General features: G+C 44.0%; 1 protein-coding gene across 3 annotated transcripts in view; it reads right to left on the bottom strand.

Moving 5' to 3' along the window:
* Window positions 1–8,484: 8,484 nt before the first annotated feature.
* Window positions 8,485–18,917, bottom strand: part of DCX (doublecortin) — a 107,002-nt gene continuing 96,569 nt past the window's right edge. For 2 of the 3 annotated variants that reach the window (XM_059386352.1, XM_059386353.1), the window contains exon 6: window positions 16,075–16,541. In XM_059386352.1, coding sequence (XP_059242335.1) covers window positions 16,485–16,541 — 57 coding nt within the window. In that variant the 3' untranslated portion in view covers window positions 16,075–16,484. Of the gene's footprint in view, window positions 9,859–16,074; window positions 16,542–18,917 lie in introns of those variants that run through there. The other variant, XR_009401442.1, reaches the window with a different exon arrangement.

The raw sequence follows: 18,917 nt of genomic DNA, 5'->3' as shown, positions 1-18,917 counted from the left end.
TTACAAAGCGCCATTCACGGGTGGACAGGGTTTTTTTGGATGGCGGTTTGCTGTGTTGTTGTACCTGTAGTGAAAGAACACTTCAGAGGAAGCATAGGCTTGCTTGAAATCTACGAAGTTATGCTATTGCTGGACAGGCGCACAGTTCCTTGTAACTTACAGGGCTGGAACAAGCTGTCCTCACCTTTCTCCTTCTCGTCAATAGCCTTCATCCCAGAACTCTGAGAACACATGTTCCATGAACAGGCTGGAAATAGGCTAAGGACAACCAATGGGTATAAGCAAAGGAGGAGGGATCCTGTAGGCTGGGGAGGGATGGAGGAGGAAGTTTGAAAGTGGCCTGGTCTGAGAATCACTTCCACTCTTCCAACTGTCTGAAAAAGTTTTCTGGAGGTGGTTGAGGGGAGAGCTCTGAAAAACTTAGAAGAGAGGGGAGCTGAGGTTTCTAGACAGAGAAGCAAGTCCCAGAGGTATTGGTCTCCCAGCTTGCATTTAAAATCTTTTTAAAATTAGAATTGTGATCACATACACATCAGATTTATCATCTTCGCCATTTTTAAGCCTGCAGTTTGACAATGCTCAGTATATTCACACTGTTGTGAAACAGGTCACCAGCAATTTTTCATCATGCCTACCTGAAACTCTGCACCCATAAACAACAACTCCCCCAGCCCCTGGTAACCGCCGTGCTCCTTTCTGCTTCTGTGAATTCGACAACTTTAGATATGTCATATAAATGGAATCATGCCGTATTTGCCTTTTTATGGCTGGCTTCTTTCATTTAGCGTCATGTCCTCCTGGCATATCCATTTTTGTAGCATGCACCAGGATTTTCTTCTTTTTATTTATTTATTTATTTATTTATTTATTTATTTGACAGAGAGACATCACAAGTAGGCAGAGAGGCAGGCAGAGAGAGAGAGAGGGGGGGGGGGGAGGAAGCAGGCTCCCTGCTGAGCAGAGATCCCGATGCAGAACTCGATCCCAGGACCCCAAGATCATGACCTGAGCCGAAGGCAGCTGCTTAACCCACTGAGCCACCCAGGCGCCCTCTTCTTTTTAAAGGCTGAATAATATTCCATTTCCCCTAGATCCCATATTTTGTTTATCCATTTGTCTGTCAGTGGGCACTTGGGTTGCTCCACCTTCTTGGCTCTTGTAAATACTGCTGCTGTGGACATGGGTGTGCAAATATCTTGTGGAGACTCTGCTTTCAATTCTTTGGGGTACATACCCATAAATGGTATTGCTGCATCACGTGGTCATTCTATTTTTAATTTTTGAGGAACTGCCTGTCCATGTTCCGTAGAAGCCACACCATTTTCCATGCCCTCCAGCAACACACAAGGGGTCTAATTTCCTCACATCCTTGTCACAGTTTGTTACTAGCTGGGGTGTTTTGAGAGTAGCCATCCTAATAGGTGTGAAAGGATAGCTCATTGCATTTTGCATTTGCATTTCCCTGATGAGTGAAGTCAAACAGCTTTTCACATGCTCATTGGCTATTAATATATCTTCTTAGAGAAGTGTGTATTCAAGTCCTTTCCCCATTTTTTGCTGGATCATTCTTTTTAAAAAAAAATTTATTTATTTGACAGAGATCACAAGTAGGCAGAGAGGCAGGCAGAGAAAGAGGAAGGGAAGCAGGCTCCCTGCTGAGCAGAGAGCCCAACGTAGGGCTCGATCCCAGGACCCTGGGATCATGACCTGAGCCAAAGGCAGAGGCTTTAACCCACCGAGCCACCCAGGCACCCCATTGCTGGATCATTCTGTTGTGGCCATCCTCAAGGTGTAGGAGTTCTTTATGTGTCCCAGATATTAACCCTTTATCACATACATCACTTGCGAATATTTTCTCCCATGCTCTAGGTTGTGTCCTTCAGTGCTCCAGCTCACATTTTGAAAGACAAGAAAAATGTGCTGAAACGGAGAAAGGACCCAGCAAAAATGATGCTAATAGGTTGGGGGCCACATCACATGGTTCCCACCCTCCCAGCGATGCTCTTAAGCATCCAAGCTTTGTGTCCACTGCGCGGTCTTTACCTTATTTGCTCCAGGATGCTTCTACAGAGAACATGTTCTACCCTAAGCGGCATCCATCTCTAACACCCCACAACTTTCTTGCTGTTTTCTTCATGCCTGTGAGGTCTGACTTTTCAGCCCACAGCATTGCCAGCCTTGGGTATTGTGATACGGCAGCCTCAAATCCACTTGCAACCCCTTTGCTGTCCTGAGCAGAGATACATTTAAACCCTACTTCTGGAGTAGCCACAGTGGCAGGACTGAGCATACAGTCCACTGGAAGCAATTTGGTCTAATGGAAAGACAGTCAGAGCACCACTTCCCAGCTGTGTGATTGTTGACAAGTCACTTAACCTCTCTGAGCCAGCTTCCTATCTGTAAACATGAGGAGAGCACCCCCCCCCCCCCCACCCCACTGGGTTTTGGTGAACCTTGTTTGGACTAAAGTATGCATGGTGCCAAGACTGTCACACCATGGGAGAGGCCGGCGATGGGTGGTGGTTCCTAACTCTCGGCCCAGACTTTTCAGCCAGAAGGAGGCATGCCCAGCAGGGGCCCATTCTACTCAGAGGCCACACAGCACTGAGGGGCTTCAAAAACAAAAGTCGTTCCCTGGCCCCTGACCTCTGTAGACCTGTGCCCAAAGAAGGAGCCAGGACCTCCCCAAATGTGCCTCCCTCAGGGACTCCTTTCAGAAACCCTTAGCTCCTCCTGGCCCAGAGTTCTTCCCATTCTCCTACTCACCTCCTTCTGTCCAGAACTAAAACCTTTCTCCCTAAATCCTTCCCACAGATGGAATCCTTCACCAAGCCTGTAGACCTCTTGAGAGAGCCAGTTTTTCCCTCCTTCTAGTCTATAATGCCACCTGCCCCTGTCCAAGCTGCCATCAGTTCTTGCATGGATCGGGATAACCCTGCCTGCCACCCCCACCCCCACACTCTCCTCATCTCTTGCTCTTGCGTCCCTCTTGTCCAGCCACAACTTTATCTGGTCATCTCACTCTCCTGCTTAAAACTCTTTAATGACTCCCTGGTGCTCTTCAGGAGGAAAGCTCAAACTCCTTAATGTGGCTTACAGGCCCCACGCAGTCTGGCCTCTGCCTGCCCCTCAGGTGTCATCTCTCACCACCTCTCCTCCATCACACTCCACACTTGCGCCATATCGGCTTTCTTTTTGTTGCTCCACAAAACAGTGTTTCCTCTCGGGGCCCTTAACATATGCTCTTCCTCTGACCTGCAATATTCCTCCCCCCTCACTTTAAGCCTCAGTGAAGATGTTACTTCCTCCGGGAAGATTCTCCTCAACGACCCCTACCCCACCTTCCCAGGCTGAATTAGGTGACCACATTCTTCCTCTGCCATTTTGTTCCTCCTCAGGTCACAGCACTTTGTGCCCTGTTAGAATTACCGCCTTCCTCAGTTATAGCCTTGGAGCTCTGGGAGGTTGGGGACCCTGTCTACTTCCCCACCGGAGCCCAGGATGGTGGCTGGCAGAGACCACTTGGTGTGGCTGTCAAAAGACCCAACCCCACTTCACCTTCCCAACATGGTCGTCATCCACTCTCAACCCTGGCCTCTGCGCCTCAAGGGTCCGTCCACCTCCTTGGAGGACTTTCTGATTCCGGACACAGTGGACAGGGCTCACACCTCATTGCTTTTGTTCAGACTGGCCTTTCTGGCTGCCATGTCCCCGTCCTCCCCTCCCCCACTCCTCACCTAACAAACTCCAACTTGTTTAAGCTCCAGCTCATGTTACATCCCCTCAGTGAAGCCTGTGCCTGAAGGGGACCATTAAAATGAAGATTTATTCCAGGCAGGGTAATTCTTAGCTCATTTTTCATCATTAATGCTTTATTATACTAACTCTAATATCTAGCAGCCTTCATCACTCCAGCCCAGCATTCAGACTGCCCCTCCTCTGGGCTCTCCCAACTCCTTGCCGGACCTCCGTTATGGCCCTTTCCCGAGGCTCTAGATGATAGGTTTTTGCTTGGTTGGGTGGTTCGGTGTAGTTTAGTTAAGTTTAGTACTTTTCCTGAAGGCCGGTGGAGGACATTGTGTGACCTTAAACCCTTGGGCTCCTCGGGAGGGGAACTTTGCTCATTTCTTCAATTATAATGAGACGTAAATTCTCTCCCCTCCCCCACCCTTTGTCTTCCCCCACACCCTGCCAGTGTGCCCACTCATTACTGAGACAAGCCAGGGCTGCCCCCCTTTCAGGAAACATCATTTTTCCAATTAGCCTTTGATTGGAAACAGTATTACCGCAGCTGGGCTGCTTTTAGTGGCTGCTGGTGATAGGCAGCCTGGTCATAGGGAAAAAGCACTGGCCTAGGAGTCTGGAGCCCTCAGAGCTAGTCGACCTTGGTTCAGTATCTGCATGTGCACAACTTTCTTTCTTGCCCTGGGCCTCAGTTTCCTCCTCTTCTGAATGATGAACACAAGGTTTTGCTACTGAAAACATGGTCTGTGGGCTAGGAGCATGGGGCATTAGCAGGTGGCTTCCTGGAAATGCAGAATCAGAGTCCCACCCCAAACCTTGTAAATCAGAAGCTGCTTTTTAACAAGATCTTCAGGTGATTCCATCGACTGTAAAGTCTGGGGGAGCGCTGTGAACTTCCCAGATGAAAGAATCATTAAAGTTCTTGTTAAACGTACAATTTGCCTGGCTGCTGTCCTGGAGAGGCTAATGAAGTGGGAGTGGGATGGGGTCCCAGAACTCGTATTTGTACCAAGTAGCCCAATTGACTCAAATCCCTAGGGAAGTTTGGGAAACATTGGAAAAGTGGTTTCTGCAGGCCCTTCCACCTTTGACATTCTGCAATTCTGTGCGTATCTTGTTCATTACTGGCGAGAGTAAAGAGTGGTACATAATACAGACCTCCAAGACTTTTCCCTCTCTAAATTGGGCAAAGTATTTTCAGAATCATGCAGGTGGGGGGAAAGGAAAAGGAATTACAACAACTCAAGCCAAATCTTCTTGATTGGAAAAAATCAGCAGTCTCCGGGGTTCAAAGAAAAATTATCTGCTTACTCAAGACTGTCTCCTTGATGCAATCAAGCTTGATATAATCAGAGGATCTGAAAGACCCTTTTGGAGTATGGAAAAGCAAAGATTAAAGATGGAAGAGCAGTGTCTCTTCTAACTGGAAAGAGAATGGAGGCGAGGAGGGCCAGACAAGTTGACAAGGAAGCCTAGGAAAAGCCTCTCCCAGAAAGGAATCAGAATTTCCAAACCCTCAGTGCGGATGTGTCCTGACAAGGGATGTTTTCCAATTTGCGAGTGTATTTATATAAATTTTTAAAGAAAGTTCTAAAAAATAAAATCACATGTAGTTACATGTTTAACAAATCACCTTTATTTGAAAAAGGAAAAAAAAATTACATAAGATCAGGACTGCCCTGGAAAGTTCAGGAGAGAAAAGTTGCCAGTTTCCCTCCATGTTTGGGTTTGTTTTTCTTATAAATATGCCTTAAGTTCCGTTGCTGGTAGGTTTTGGCTACCTCTGAGATTTAGACAGGTGGAGAGAATGTGGAAGGGCAGTCAGAGGGTATTTTTCTGGGCAGAGAGAGAAGGGGTAGACTCTGTCAGCTAGAGTGAAGTGTGAATGAGCATGGTGTAGCCAGGGCCCAAGTCAGGGAAGGAGGTGGGTAAGAGGGAGGCTACTAAGCTGTCTGGAGTGCAGGACCATGTCTAGGAACAGGGGAAGATGGAAGAGAATTACTCAAGTCAAGCTGGGGCTTTCCTGCTCTCACATCTCAATGTATCCAGCCGGCCCACCACCTCCTGAGACTCCTGCATCAATAGCACATTGGCTCCATACTCCCCACCCCATCCCTGATCTGGCCTTAGTTCTGGGTCTCCTATCTCCATCCAGACTCTTGCAACAGCTGCAAAGACTCATTCTCAGCATGTCTTTACCTATGTAAGATTTTTCTCAAGCTTGAAAAGGATGTCTTTCATCCAAAAACTGAACATACAGAGATCTGACCAGAATTACTAGCCTCTCGAGTCTTTGTTCTTCTGGGCATGATGCAAACTTGAATTCAAATGGCCCAGGAGATCATAATATGCTATTTAGGTCCTCACTGAGTCCTGGGGAAAAAGGAAGTGGAATTCACAAGAGCGGGGGTTCTCAGATGAGAAAGGGCCTCAGAATCCACTGGAGGGCTTGTTAAAACAGGAATCACTGGGCCCCCGGCTCTCAGTTTCTGAACCAGTGTATGTGGGGTGGGACCCATGGATTTGCATTTCTGAAACGTTCCTAGGTGGTGCTGATGCTCTGCTTTGCAATGTGAGCACCTTGAAGGCAGAAAAGCCTGTTTCATCTCTGCATCTGCAGAGCTGAAAGAAGGGAATCCTAAAAAGAGGAAAAAGAGAGGGAGGTGGGGAGGACTGAGGGAAGAAGGGAGAGGGAGGAAGGGAGGGGGGGGAGGGTGGAGGGCGAACAGGAGAGAATATTTAGGCTCCAAGAAAGAACTTGCTTCAAATGCAACACGCCCTTTTCCTTACAACTCAGCTCCCACTGGTTTCTCTGTTTGTCCATTCTTTTAGTCTAAACCAATGGCTGCCATACTGCCAAATTTCACAGATGATCAAAATTAGAAATGAAATAAAGAGAGCTAGACTGGATTTGAACCCCTCCCGGTTTTACTCACTCTTTACTCCACCTTGCTAGGACATTAAAATGCAGCACGCACCTGTCTTCTTGTCCTCTACATGGAGTAATTTATTTCTACGAAAAAAAAAAAAAAAAACAACTAACACTAAATTTTCCTCAGTTCTCCCTTTTCATCACGCTCTGGTTAAAAAAAAAAAAAAAAAACAACAACCAAAAACAAACCCTTATTACAGACTGTCATTGGTTGTTATACCAACACTTGGGAACCACTGGTCAACTGCCCAAACTGTAATTCCAGACTATGCCCTTGTATTTGCCTCCCAGAACTCTATATACTGGACCTATAGCCTTGCTGCCTCAGGTAATTTTCAGTTCTCAGAAAGGGTCTTGCTTTTTTTTGCCATTCCTCGTGCTCTTCCCTCTGCTGGGAACACTCCCTACCCACCTCGAAAACTCTTGAGTCTGCTCTCAAATGCAGGCAGTTCTGTGAAGTTTTCCTGACCTTCACCATCCTAAAATATTAATTATCCCATCATTGGTGTTCCTGTAGTACTTGCTCCTTGGCACCGGACTCATTTATTTACAGGTCTGCCTTCCCTGGACTGAAACTCTGAAACCCAAGGCCCAAGAATTGGCAGAGTACCTGGAACATAGCACTCCAGAGATGTCTTAATGAAAACCACATGGACGAGTTGGACTTGATCTGATGGGCAATAGACAACTGTCATAAATGCCCAGTCAGAGAAATGACAACATCAAAACGATCTTTTAGAAAGAATCTGCTTGTAGTGGAGACCAGGGGAGACTAAGTTGGGAGAAAGCGACACCTTAAAGATCAGTGAGAAAGAGAGTCTGGCCATAGTGATCAGGAAGGTTAACCTGGCCACTCTGATTGTTTATATATATATATATATATATATAGAGAGAGAGAGAGAGAGAGAGAGAATATGTGTGTGTGTGTATATATATATATGTATATATATATATATATATACATATATATATATATATATATATAAATTATGGATTAGGAACACTAAGAATTCCCATCTCCATTTACTTTCTTATTTTTTTTTTGTCTCAACCAGTGTAATGGCATGGGGCTAGTTGATGAAATGCCGTACAGAAGAAAGGAAAATTCCTAACCATCTCAAGGCTTTGCTTCTTTAAACACAGCTCAGGTGGGAGCTTCAGGCTTGGCTCTCACCATAAGACTGTTCGTGCTGTTTTCCGAGAACTCAGCCTCCTCTTTCTGTAAACTTTCCTTCCTCCCTTTCAATAAACCTCTTCACAAGCCCAGCGCCTTGCATTCTCACTATTAATAAAGTCTTATCTGAGAACAATATTTAGTCATTTATGTTTGAGGGTGAGTAAGATTTTTAGGTGTCCCTTCTCCCAGGAACAGCGGCAACCTTAAAGGGATTGGAAATTTGCAGGTAGAGACTGTAGGTAGAAGTATTTGCCAGAACCCACGTGGAGTCTTTTTTCTGCAAACACAGGACTAGAAGCAACCTCCTATTCTGATGATCAAGACTGACCTTGGTCAAAGCATCTTATACATAAAAAGAGGCCGTTTGATTCCCGCTCACTTTGGGAGATTGGGATCTTATATGGTGTAAATGTGCTGTGCTCTTAATTATGGCATTTCCATCATATATCGATAATCAGCTTCCCCATCTATATAATTAAGGGATCAGACTGATGAACATCGAAGTTTTCTTCCAGCTCGGACATTTTGGGGTTATATGAGCATTGGTTCAATGTTAAAAAAAAAAAGAAAGAAAGAAAGAAAGAAAGACACTGTCAGCCAAAAATATTGAAATTGAATTTTATTTTTGGAAAATGGCATTACACACATCTTGCAAATGTACACAGAAATGAGAATGAGATGAAGAACAGAGCTCGAGAGCCAAAATGATTGCAAGAGCAGCTCTCCAGCCTCCTGGTATCGAATGCCGTGAAGCTGCAGCATTCACAGTTCACAACACATTACACACATGGGGAACTTCTCTAGACTTTGAAGTCCTCTAACCAAAGAAAGCCCTCATGAAATCATGGAGGGAGGGAGAGGGATATTAACAGGCACAGGAGATGAAAAAGGTCTGCTCCAGCTGGTTTTACATAAGCCTCATCAAACCTACCAGTCCAAGTGGGAACAGCAAACCAAAAAGGAGAGAGTGCTTTCATGGAACAGTACTTTAGAAACACAGTCAGAAAGCAAAGCTGGACATTGCCTGGGCAACCAGGGGCAATGCTTCTCTGTGCATGTCCTCATCTTTTACGGCTACAACTCTTCTACGGGGGCAGCTAAAAAGTCCCCAAGTTATCTATTGTCATTTTCTGTTTTTTTTTTTTTTCATTCTTTCTTAATAAGTATGGCTCAGTCAAGCAGAGCCTTGTGAGGTTTCCAAATACCTCAAAACTGCTGCAGGGGTAAAGGAACATCATTGTCCAATGTCTTTCAATTGCACACGATTCTGAGAACTCTTCAACTCCACTATGTAAGCAAACGGTCAAACACATTCTCGAGCTGCCACCGATTTTTTTTTTTTTCATGCAAAGGGAAGTTGAGTGTTTGATCATAACGTCATTCCTTGAGAAATGGTCACTAGCTGCTGAAGAGAATGTTGAGAAATGCCTTTCCCCCCTTTTTGGCCTGCTTGTTTCTTGCTGACTTGACTTGGCAAAAGACGTCGGCCCCCAAATCAGTTCTTTACAACTATGAGACACCTGGGAGCAGGGGAAGGGAGCGGGCAGGGAAGAGGGACCACAGGGAAGAATATATTCTTTTCAGAGGTTAAAATGAGTTATTTAAGAAACGGGATGTATAATACCATGCATTTACTCTCCAAAGCTAGTCACTAGCAAGCTAACGCCTCTAATACTACAACCACCAATTACAGCTGTTTTTGCTACACTTACTGAGTTCTAACTACAGCAATAGGGCAGAAAGGGTAGGCTGTTTCCATTTTTAACTTTCTCCCTTTGAAAATGGCCATAAAAGCATTTTCTGTACAAGTTTAATGGCACAAAAAGGTGACCCGAACCTTTTTTTATTTTTTTAAAGAACTTACCACACATGAGAAATGCAAACTTCAATCAAAACATGCATTAGTTGTATACAAGTCATAAGGGATCATTGGCTTCAAGCTGCAATATATTGCAGGACCATACATGGGAGACGTTTTGGTATAACTTCTTACTTGTTCAAATCCCTTTAAGAGAAGTTATAAAGAAAAGCCATCAGAAAGGGCATTCCATATGGCATTGCCAAGCCATGACGTTCCCAAGGGCTGTGTACCCTGTGGAATAAATTAGCACCTACAAGCTGACTTCTTGAGGCCCACTGATTACTCTATGTGGACTGCCTGCACAGGGATGCGAACAGCTGGAGTTAAGAATAAACATTTAGGTGAATTTAGTAATAGAAGGACAAATAGATATTAATTGAGTGAATGTTTTGTTCTGTGGTAGGGGTTTGTTCATTACCCTTTCCATTAAATCAACCACAACTGCCTATCAGTTTAGCTAAAACAGTTCAACAGCTGGCAAACCCCAAATATAAGGTTGTTACAGACAATTTAATGTATCAGGGGGTAGAACTTGAACCCAGTTGCTCCACCCGACACCCAACGCCCCCAGCCGGCCAAACCAAATGACAGCAGAGATGACCTATGGTCTCTCATGATATTATATTACAGCTTTTAAAACTATGAGCAAAGCAAATGAAATCAGTTAATAGTATTTAGCTGATAAGAATCCATGGGTGGACTTTTCTCTTCAGCTGATTATTTCTCTGAGCACACTTCACTGCTCCACAAAATGGCAGACTAAAAAAGAACCACAGAGTGCTCTGTACAGTGCTTGGAAGGCAAAGACCCAAAGATACATGAGCTGTAAGGAAACTGCTTATAAAGATCTGCTTTGGGGAAGGGCAACTGAAAATGGAGAACAAAGAGCCAGGATCAGATTGATTTCAACCACCATACTTCTGACTGGACTGGGGTACGATCAGCGCTGGTCAAGTCCAGAAATAACTTCACATCACCAAGGCAAAACTTCAGAGCTAAGAAGAGGTATGTGCCCAATACTTAGACATGGAGGAAGGAAGGAATAAAATGGGAGACAACAAACAAGAGAGGGAATTGCAGAGGACAAGAGATGGGCATTTGTACTCTGAAAGAAGAGAGTGATAAGAGAGTATAAAAATGAGAGCAATTCTAATGAACTAGAGAGAGAAAGACAAGACAAAGAAATACACAGGGGAGGTAGACATTGGCAAAAAGACATTGCTTCCTCAGGTTATTATTAACCCAGAAATGAGAAGTTTCCAGGTCCCCACGTGTGCCTTAGTTCACAAGGTGTTTGCTCTGACTTCCACTGTGCCACCTACTCTCCCCACTAGGCTGTCCCTTCTAATCAGAAGCAAGAAGATGCTTTAATTCCCAAGGTGAATTCTATATCCCCCCACCCCAAACCCAGGCATCTAAGGTAAGATGAGATTGCATCTGATTCCAGAAGATGTCAAAGTGTAGGCAGTTAGAAGCAGGTTCTAGAGTCTTGTCCTGTGATAGCCAGTGTCACACCACCTGGGCCAAAGTGGGAGGTCTGCATGGATCTTTAATGAGAAACAAGCAGGAAACAATAGCAACACCAAGTGGTTGAATGTCAAGGCCACACTACATCTTTGAGGATGGAGATAAGCTCTGGGAACCAGGATGGGAGAGACAGAGGAAAAAGTCTCTTTTTCCTGAAGAAATAGAAGAATAAAATTGGGAATTCACTTTTAAGAAATGAATGGCCTGTGTTGTCTTGGTCCATAATCACAGCCTTTAGGGCAATCCACTGAATATTAACAGCACTACACTGGGTCTAGGGCACCAAGAGCCAAAGAGTCTGTTGGAGATATCTCTCCCCCGCCAGAAGGTAGGCATGGGGAATCAATGCAGTATTCTTGCTCCACGTGGCCACACAGATAAGGAAGAGGAAACACCATATGGAATCACTGAATGTTCCATTGGACAATACTACATAAGAGGTTTCCTTCCTAGGGCAATGGCAGAAGTGTGACAGCTCTCTTGCTACGTAAGAGGTCTCAGATCACTTCTGGCATATCAATGTCTGGGACTTCATTCTCTCTGGATTCCAGGTCCCAAAACATAGGACCCTTGATGTCCCCTCATTTCATATGAGCTTCAAAATACTTACAGTTTACTGATGAAACCAGCCTAGGCCTAAGAGCCAAATCCCTGGATGCCATAAGGACAATGCATGATTGTGGCCTGGCCTTGGAGATTCAAGTGGCCCTTTGCGGCCAAGGAGAGGTTCCAAAGACCTGCTTCAAAAAATTAATCTCCAATGCCTTTTAGTCTCCATAGTGACTTGGGTAGCAAAAGAGGTCATTCAAACCCCACTGTCCTGGGGCAGCTATCCAGAGATGTATGTTGGCAAAGATGTTTTGGAGGTAGGCTGATCTCTGAAAACACTCTCATCAGTGTGCTAGAGCTCCTCTGGGGTACATGGGCATGCTTATTCCCTTGTCCCAGGGAGATGTGTTTTTTTAAAAAAAAGAAAAGCTACTTAGAACCATATCTGAGGGGGATTGAGGACATGTCCTGCCATTATTAAAGGGACTAAAGGAGTAGATGTCATTTTGTCCAAGGCAAGCACTGCATTGCTGCTCTAAGACTTGGGCTGGTTGATTCAAAGAAGGATCAAGGGGGCTCAGACCCCTTATATTTTCCTTCTTCTTAGAACTATACATACACTCTAAGGTTCCTTGGATCCTTCCAATTGGGGAGGAGAAACAGGAAGAAGAGAGAACTTCCTGAGAAGCAGGGTAAGCCTAGAAGGAAGTCTCTTGGACCTGAACTAATGAATAACCCTTCAATCCCAGAAGGAGACTTACTAGGAGCCAAACCATGGGTTCAGACCTTGTTGCCCTGGTTTCTGCCATGGAAGGCCACAGGAGCAAGCAGCACACACAAGAAGGTGAGTATGGCATGTAGAGCACAGAGCTTGCTTTTTAGTGCAAACACTAGGAGCCAATGTTTACCACCAGCTGAGGTGAATTTTAGTTATGAAGCCCCTTGCTTATATCTGGAAATTATCCCCATTGGGGCAGGATGGGTATGGGAGCATTGTGGATGAGAACCACCACAGTAAGACCAGGTTATTCTCTCTAGCTAGCCTCTCTCCCATATTTTAAAAGAAATCATTGCCAGTGAATGGCAGCCACAGTCATTCAAAAAATACTGAAAAGCCATCTCGGAAATTTATGGGGAACAAAGCTATGGTTCTATTTCTTCCTTCCTTTCCCTGCTCTAGGGACAGGAATCATTTCCCTCAGCCTCTGAAGACCCAGCCAATAGGAGATGTGATGAGGTGAGCTGACAGGGAAAAATCAGCCTTCCCCCATTTCAGCTGGACAGGGCAGGAGCTCAGAGAGCCAAGGGCTCCTCAAGTTGGGACAGTGATTCTCTGTGTTGGGTGGACAAGGTCAGGCACCTCATTGTTCCTGTGGGTCCTCAATGCCTCCTCCTCCTTTGGGGACATCTGCAGTCCATGTGGATGGGAACCATGTGAACACAGGGAGAAAGAGCCGTATGAGATTGCTGTGTGGATTCCCCACTGAGCTCAGGGCAGCAGCATATGGCTCCAAGATGCAACATGACCCTGGGAAAGAATTCTCAGGAGTCTCATGGAAGGCAATACAGTTCAGTGGGAAAAGGCCCTGGAATAAGAGCCAATAGATGTGGGTTCTAATCCCAGCTCTGCCCCTAGCCAGCTGTGTGACCTTGGGGAAATTACCTCTGCATCTCGTTCCTGGCCTGAAAAGGAGGAATTTGGAGTAGGTCATGTGATCCTAAGGTTCCTTCCAGCTAGAAAGCTCTATGATTCAATCTAGGCTAATACTAAAGTCCTTAAGGACACAAAGCAGTCATGCTAATGGCTATCCTTTCCAAAACAGTGAAGAGAAAAGGAAATTTTCTCTCAATTTACCCCTAGTTAACACTACTTAAGAAGTTGTTCAGCCCAGCCCCATATATACATTTTCCCCTTCTTTGTCCCTATTTCTATTTCTGTAAGGGAGAAAAATCAGGAGGTAGGAACAAGCAACAGATGGACTGTGTGTGTGTGTGCATGCGTGCGCGTGGGCATGCGCGTGCGTAAAAGAGGAAGGGAGGATAGGGGAGTGGTAGTGGTGGTAGATGTTTGCTGAACGACTTGATATTTGCTGAGTGTGCAGAAGGTAATACAATGGGACTTTAGTGGTAAAACCGGATTGGGCAAAATCTGGCATGAATGACAAGGGTGAAGGCGCACAGTTGTGATTTTTTCTTCTGCTTTGAAAATAGGCTAATTTAAAATGCCATCGTTAAAGGCTTAGATTTTGGAACAAGACCAAGCCCCCTGAAGTGGCAGTACAGACATGTTCTCTTATAATTGATTAAAAGAAAGATGGAAAATCTACTTTTATGATTGAAGACTGTTGGATCAAAGGTCACTCTCAGGAGAATGTGTCCATTTAGTACACCTGCCACCAGCGAGGAAATGCTCAAGAAGGTAGCACAGGGCCCAGGATAGGAGAGAATCTAAACTCCTCTGGTCTTGCTCCTCACCAGCCTGTCCGTTAGTGGCCTCAGCCTCCGTCTCATCTTAAATGGAAGGAACTGGGCTAAATGAGATCCGGAGAGAGTGGAATCTTTGGGGGTCTGGCCTGAAGATTAAAAATAGACCTGCTACTCTCTCTACACTGCCCCCTCCCCCCTCCTCACCATCCCAAGTACCAGTTTTTCCCAATTAACTACAAATTGTTCTGGGAGGCACTAAGGAAAAACCTTGAGCTTCCAGAAGAAAGTAGGGAGTAAAGAAAATGGTCTCTGTCATGGTTTCCAATAGGCCTACACATAAAGGAGAGAGACAAAGAAATATTCTCATGATTTGGGGGTTCTTTGGAGACCCATTGAACCAGGAATCAGTATTATTATCATCAGGACTTTTCTTGAGCCAAAGATATTTCTTGTAGCTAAGGTCCTCTGAAGCTTGTCTAGAGGTATCTGAGCTACCCCTTACGCCACCAAGTTCCCTTCCACATCAGCAATGCCACCAAGTTGCCACGGATCTGGGGCATCCTGCAGTATCTCCCAGTTCTGAAGCCACTGAGGGTATACACACACATACGCACACACCTCCCAAGCTCATTCCAGTTCAAGAGGAGGAACAACTGCAACTCTTGGACAACTCTTGAACAACCAACAGCTTGGCTTTGAGTGCTGCCCCTCACACACTATCCGAACATTTACAAAGAAATAAGGGGGAAAAAAAACTTCTTATCTGCTAAAAGCAAACACAGAACTGGCATGCATGGCTTTCCCTTAAATTTAGTCATCTTTGCCATTATGGGCTATGGTTACAGACAAAAAGCAGTGTTATGAACCGGTACCTCAAAGACCGAGAGCTATTTCGAATGATCAGTCCTTAGTAAAGAGAAATCCTTTCTAGCGTGAAAGACAAGTGAAAGGTCTCTGTGTCTTCAGTATGAAATATCAGGATCGCAGATAAAAAAGACTTGCTGAAAATATGCCGTAACATTTCCCTTAAAATATAATTAGAATGTCTGGTCCACGTTGAAATTATTAATGTAAGCATAACTGTTATAAAGTTATCAAAAGACTGATTCTATTGAATTGGCCTCTGCTACTCATTTTTTTTTTCCTCCCGGAGGTTTCTGTTTGGCAGTGACAGCATGATTTCTAAACTATGTTATTCTTCTGCATTTTTTTTTTGGTAAATTTTCTGTATGTGTTTTTTAGACAAAAGAAAAATCACCAGTTTATAAAAAAGGAGCCTGAAGAGTTTGCTCCCGAAGTACAGACACGAAGTTTTATAAAAAGGATATTGGTTTTCTTGCTATAAAAAGCGACCAAAAGGTGTCAGACCTGAAAACAAATTCTCACAGTGTTTTCAGTGTTGGCTGTTTACAAGGCATTCAATAGAACAGAGACAGATGGATACCATACAGTTTGTGTAATAACTCGCTATGTTAGACAGCCTCCTAGAGGAATCGGGCATACGAAGTCCCTCACCGCCAACCCTTAATTGCTTATTGATTCCAAATTGCCCCACTGGAGAGCTCGACAAGAAATTTGCTGTGCTTTAGAAATGCTACCGAAACGACGACAGCGTTTCTCAATTCTGCCTAGTCTCATTTTCACTTGCCCTGCACCGGGGTCCTAAGCATCTGCTGTCAGAATTACAAATTGCTGGTGTTTCTCCGCCTTGACAGCCAGAACTGGTGCTAGACGACAAACTGGGGGCTCCGTCGGGAGGGAAGAGCAAGGCTGGGGAGCTGCCTTGCTGCCCTCCCAGGATCTTCCAGCATTCTTGAGATCAGGAGACAAGGGGCACTTGTGTTTGTCACTCTTGGATTTGCCAATGAGTTTCTTTCCCACATACGCATTTTAAGGGCTATGTATGTAAACAACCCTCTACAGAAGGAAGACTGTCCTGTATGGGCAAAGTGAGATGGGGGAGAAATAACGCAGGCGCCTAAGTTTTCAATAGAAAGGTCATGGACTAGCACATTTTGCATCCCCGGAAAGTCACCCCGAAGAATGGTTAATCGATCTATCTCTTATAATTGGTAACTGTGGATCAGTGGCCCAGAGGAGAAATCACAGGAACATAAACCCAACATATTACAGTGTGTTTTTAAAAGTAAAAACAATGACAAATTAAAATTTGAAAGCACCAATAGCCCTGTTGGACCCTTGAGCAGAAGTACCCTATTGTAACGGTGAGTTTGGATTTGTACTCTGGACTCCGAGCATTCTCTTCTTCACATGGAATCACCAAGTGAGTCCGAGTCATCCAAGGACAGAGGCAGGTACAGATCCTGTAAGAAGATAAGAGGTAAAGTTAACTCCTTTTCTTGACATACTGGGCTCTGAAATGGGCAACATCAGATGACTGGGTTGTTTTAATTAGTATTTTATCTAATTCTTATTTTGAACTAGTGACAGATTCAGAGGAAGCTGAAGTATCAGGAGGAATATTTGTGATGATGTACCCTTCACTCAACTTCCCCCAGTGGTAACATCTTGCCATTTTCCATGCACTTGTGTTGCACAAATGTGTGCATAGTTCTATGCAATTTTACCATGTGTGTATTCGTGTGCCCATCACCACAGCTGAGATACAGACCTGTACCCTCATCAGTGGGCTCCCTTACACTGCCCCAGTCAGAGCTATAAAACCCTGTGTCCCACATCTAAACCCCCCATGGCAACCAATGATCTGTTTCCCATCTCTACAGTTTTGTCATACCAAGACTATTATATAAATGGAACCATATGGTATGTAACCTTTCAGGACTGGCCTTTCCCATTTAGCATAATTCTCTAGGGATTCATGCAAGTTGTTGCACATGTCAGCAGGTTCACTCCTTTAGATTGCTGACAGCATTCCATGGTGCCATTATGCCACAGTTTGGTTAACTATTCACCCATTGAAGGGCATTGCGGGCTATTACAACTTAAGCTTGCTCTAAAAATTCTTATACGGGTTTTTGTATTAACATAAGTTTACGTTTCTCTGGGATAAATGCTCAAGAGTACTACTGCTGAGTCGTACGGCCATTGCACATTAAGTTTGTAAAGACTGCAGTATTGTTTCCCAGAGTGGGGGTACTCTTTACTTTTTCATCAGACAAGTATTAGGGATCCAGTTTGTCTACATCTTCGCCAGTATTTGGTGTTTTCTCTCCTTTTTATTTATCTAATTTTGGGGGTTTTAAGTGGTATCTCATTACGGTTTTAATTTGAATTTTCCTGGTGGTTACTGGTATTGAACAACTTTTCATATTGTCTGTTTATTTGCTTATTTCTCAGAGTATGAGCAGGGGATGGGACAGGGAGAAGGAGAGAATCTCAAGCAGACTCCACGCTGAGGAAGGAGCATGACAAGGAGCTCGATCTCACCATCCCGAGACCCGACCTGAGCTAAAATCAAGAGTCAGACACTTAACCAGCTGGGTCACCCAGGCACCCCTCTTCAGATCTTTTGTTCATTTTCTAACTTGTTTTTTTTTTCTTTTTTTCTTTCTTACTGTTGAGTTTTAAGATGTTTTTATCTTTTATGTATGTCTTTGGCTAGCTATGTGGCTTACAACTATTTTCTCCCATTCTGTTGCTTGTCTTTCCATACCTTTTGCGTGGTCTTTGACAAAGCAAAAGTTTTTAATTTTGATGAGGTCCAGTTTATTATTCTTTTTACTTTATAGATGATAGTTTTGTTGTCAAACCTGAGAACTCTCTGCTTAGCCAAAGATCACAAGATCTTCTCCTAGGTTTCCTTTTTACCTCTTTTACACTTATATCTATTGTCCATTTTTTAAGTTAATTTCTTTTTTTCTTTTTAGAGTTAATTTCTGCATAAGACATGAGGTTTAAGTTAGGGGTCATTTTTTTGTTCTATGAATATTCAATGTTCCAGCACCACTTATTGAAAAGGCTATCTTTCCTCTTTTGATTGAATCTGTGCCCTTGTCAAAAATCAGTTGTGAATATATATGTCAGTTCATCTCAGGCTCCCAGAGAACTGCCAGGTCCTGAACAAATGCTTAACCGAGAAAATGTACCCCATCTGCCTACTTGCACCAGGAATTACAGTCCATGGCTCCAGTACTGCCCAAGACTTGTCTGCATCTTGAGGTGAAGGAGCAGGAGGAGGAGATGGAAAGAGGACATGGCATTGGTTTTTCCCACTGTCCTCAGAGCTGTAGTTGGAGATACTTGTGATTCTTCTTGGACATACTTCACCCATAATCTAAATCAGCAATTTTCAAATCTCTGTCTCTGTCTCTCTCTTAATATCTCTCTCTCTTCTTCTTCTTCTAAGTCCTCTAGTTAAATGAGATTTTGTTCGGGAGCCCAATACATAAAATAAATACAAGTGTAGCTGTTGTAGTTGATTCAGACATTGGGGGGGGCAGAATCTCACCCATCTCCAAATGAAGCAGTTTGAAAACCACTGTTATCATTTGCATTATCAGCAAGATACTAAAGGGAACCAAAACATTTAGGGTCAACTCGGGATATTCAAGAGATTCTTTTTTTTTTTTTAAAAAAGAATTTTTTTTTTTTTTTTTTTTTTTTTTTTTGCTTAGAAGGAAGGGGTAAGAAAAAAGAAAATTTTTAGGCAACTTCAATGGAAAAAGGAACAAAGTATATTCAGAAACCTGAGCTTTTAGTCCTGGAATTAGTACTACTAT

The sequence above is a fragment of the Mustela nigripes genome, chromosome X (genome assembly GCF_022355385.1).
Source record: "Mustela nigripes isolate SB6536 chromosome X, MUSNIG.SB6536, whole genome shotgun sequence".
Lineage (NCBI taxonomy): Eukaryota > Metazoa > Chordata > Mammalia > Carnivora > Mustelidae > Mustela > Mustela nigripes.
Note: the sequence above shows the minus strand (reverse complement) of the source record. Positions and strands in the feature narration are given on the sequence as shown.